The sequence below is a fragment of the Physeter macrocephalus genome, chromosome 17 (genome assembly GCF_002837175.3).
Source record: "Physeter macrocephalus isolate SW-GA chromosome 17, ASM283717v5, whole genome shotgun sequence".
Classification (NCBI taxonomy): Eukaryota; Metazoa; Chordata; class Mammalia; order Artiodactyla; family Physeteridae; genus Physeter; species Physeter macrocephalus.
In genome coordinates this window covers 39,815,711-39,818,217 of record NC_041230.1, presented here as the reverse complement: position 1 = coordinate 39,818,217, position 2,507 = coordinate 39,815,711, and the positions used below count along the sequence as shown (strand labels likewise).

General features: G+C 37.7%; 1 protein-coding gene across 1 annotated transcript; it reads left to right on the top strand.

Annotated features, from left to right (window-relative positions):
- The first annotated feature begins 1,665 nt into the window (after positions 1 to 1,665).
- Positions 1,666 to 2,181, top strand: LOC102988940 (mitochondrial import inner membrane translocase subunit TIM14-like). Its single transcript, XM_055079086.1, has one exon. The coding sequence runs from the start codon at positions 1,725 to 1,727 to the stop codon at positions 2,079 to 2,081; it is 357 nt and encodes a 118-aa protein (XP_054935061.1). The 5' UTR covers positions 1,666 to 1,724; the 3' UTR covers positions 2,082 to 2,181.
- The last annotated feature ends 326 nt before the right edge of the window (positions 2,182 to 2,507 follow it).

Genomic DNA, 2,507 nt, shown 5'->3' with positions numbered 1-2,507 from the left:
TAAGATAAGAAAAATACATTTCTAGGGGCCAGAAAAATAAGCCATGTGTCCCTCAGGAAGAAATGGATGTAGATGTGGCGATGACACAAAAAGTCAAGATTTTGAGTCCTGAACTTCCTCCAAGAAGCAAGACCAGGGGGTGAACTAGAAGTAGAAAAAAACTCCCAACAGTCTAAAGATAAGGTTTGCCTCAAGGTACAGCAGGAAGCAGAGTCAGTCATGACAATTTTGAATTCCCTGCCCTGCAAGGCATGCCAGCAGAGTGTAAAATTCTTTGAGCTATTAGCAAAGTCCAAACTAAAAAATTAGTATAAAAAGTGGTCCAAACCTGGGAAACCCATACATCCACAGTAAAACACAAAACTGTCCCATAAGGGTGCTTCCACAATCCAGCATGTACCTATAAATATATAATTAGTACTGATGAACTCAGAAAGACTGCAAAGAATACAAAGCAATCCAATGCTATAAAAGTTTGCAAATGCAACAAAAGCTCATAATCAAATAACTTTGAATACTAAAGCAATTCAAAAAGAATTTTAAAATAAATGTTTATTGCCATTAAGCAGATGAAAAAGATAATAGATTCCACATGGCAGGATCAAGGTACAGGCATACCTGAGAGATACTGCAGGTTCAGTTCTAGATCACCACAATAAAGCAAGTATCACAATAAAGCAAATCACATGAATTTTCTGATTTCCAAGTGCATGTAACAGTTATATTTGAACTCCACTGTAGTCTATTAAGTATGCCATAACACTGTATCTAAAAAAACCATGTACATACCTTAATTTTAAAATACTTTATTGCTAAAAAATGCTCACCATCATCTGAGCCTTCAGCGAGTTGCAGTAGTAATATCAAAGATCACTGTCACAGATCACCATAACAAATATAATATTAATGCAAAAGTTTGAAATATTGTAAGAATTACCAAAATGTGACAGAGACATGAAGTGAGCAAACACTGTTGGAAAAGTGGTGCCAGTACACTTGCTCAGCAGAGCATTGCCACAAACTTTCAATTTGCAAAAAAACACAGGATCTGTGAAGTGCAACAAAGTGAAGCACAATAAAGCAAGGTATACGTGTATTAGTAAAAATGGAAAATCTGAAAAAAATTCTATCACCGGCAAACAAAACAATAATACATTAAAGAGCACACAACACAAAGAGGAAGAGAAATATATTAAATTGGAAGATAGGTCTAAAGAAGTCACCTAGAATGTTCCACAGGAAGTTAAATAATGGAAAATATGAAAGAGAAATTTAGACAGAAGATCCAGCATATGATAGTTATCTGTGAAAAAGACACTACAGTGAACAAAGAAAGAGATAATATTTTTAAAGTTTTCAGAAGTGAAGATATAAACCCTCAGATTGAAAGAGCTCCTTAACTCCCCAGACTAAACAAAGATACAACACTGTAGTGAAACTACAGAACACCAAGAAAAAAGAGAAAAAAGTGTGAAAGCTGCAAGAGAGAAAGATAAACTACCTTCAAAGGAACAATAATCAAACCAACAGGAATCCTAACAAAGGCAACAAAAGATGCACAAAGACAGTAGTAACCTCAAAATAATAAAGGAAAATAACATAACCTACAATTCCATACCTAGCTAAACAATCACCTAAGAGTTCAAATAAAAGCAGACTGTCAAAGATATAAAAACTAAGAACTGGGGTGCTGCCGGTGGAGGCAGAGGAGCCGAGCGGGAACCATGGCCAGTACAGTCATAGCAGTTGGACTGACCATTGCTGCTGCAGGATTTGCAGGCCATTATGCTTTGCAAGCCATGAAGCATATGGAGCCTCAAGTAAAACAAGTTTTTCAAAGTCTACCAAAATCTGCCTTCAGTGGTGGCTATTACACCTTCAGAGGTGGGTTTGAACCCAAAATGACAAAACAAGAAGCAGCATTAACACTAGATGTAAGCCCTACTGCCAATAAGGGAAAGATAAGAGATGCTCATCGGCCAATTATGCTTTTAAATCACCCAGACAAGGGAGGATCTCCTTATATAGCAGCCAAAATCAATGAAGCTAAAGATTTACTAGAAGGTCAAGCTAAAAAATGAAGTAAATGTATGATGAATTTTAAGTTCTTACTCATTTATATATATGAGTACCAGCTTTTTATAATAAAATGCCTCAAAGCTACACAGTTTAAAAATTAGCATAAGCTAAATCAAAGCCTTGGTATAAATTGGAGGATTTAAAATTGGATTATAGAGGGGGCGTCCCTGGTGGCGCAGTGGTTGAGAGTCCGCCTGCCGATGCAGGGGACACAGGTTTGTGCCCCGGTCCGGGAAGATCCCACATTTCACAGAGCAGCTGGGTCTGTGAGCCCTGGCCACTGAGCCTGTGCGTCCAGAGCCTGTGCTCCGCAACGGGAGAGGCCACAACAGTGAGAGGCCCGTGTACCGCAAAAAAAAAAGAGAAAAAAATTGGATTATAGAATATTTGTAGGTTAATACTCAATAATTATGGATAAGTGCATGCCA

Bases quoted from the DNA above. Each gene is read 5' to 3' on its own strand.
- LOC102988940 (XM_055079086.1), top strand. From the start codon at position 1,725: ATGGCCAGTACAGTCATAGCAGTTGGACTGACCATTGCTGCTGCAGGA.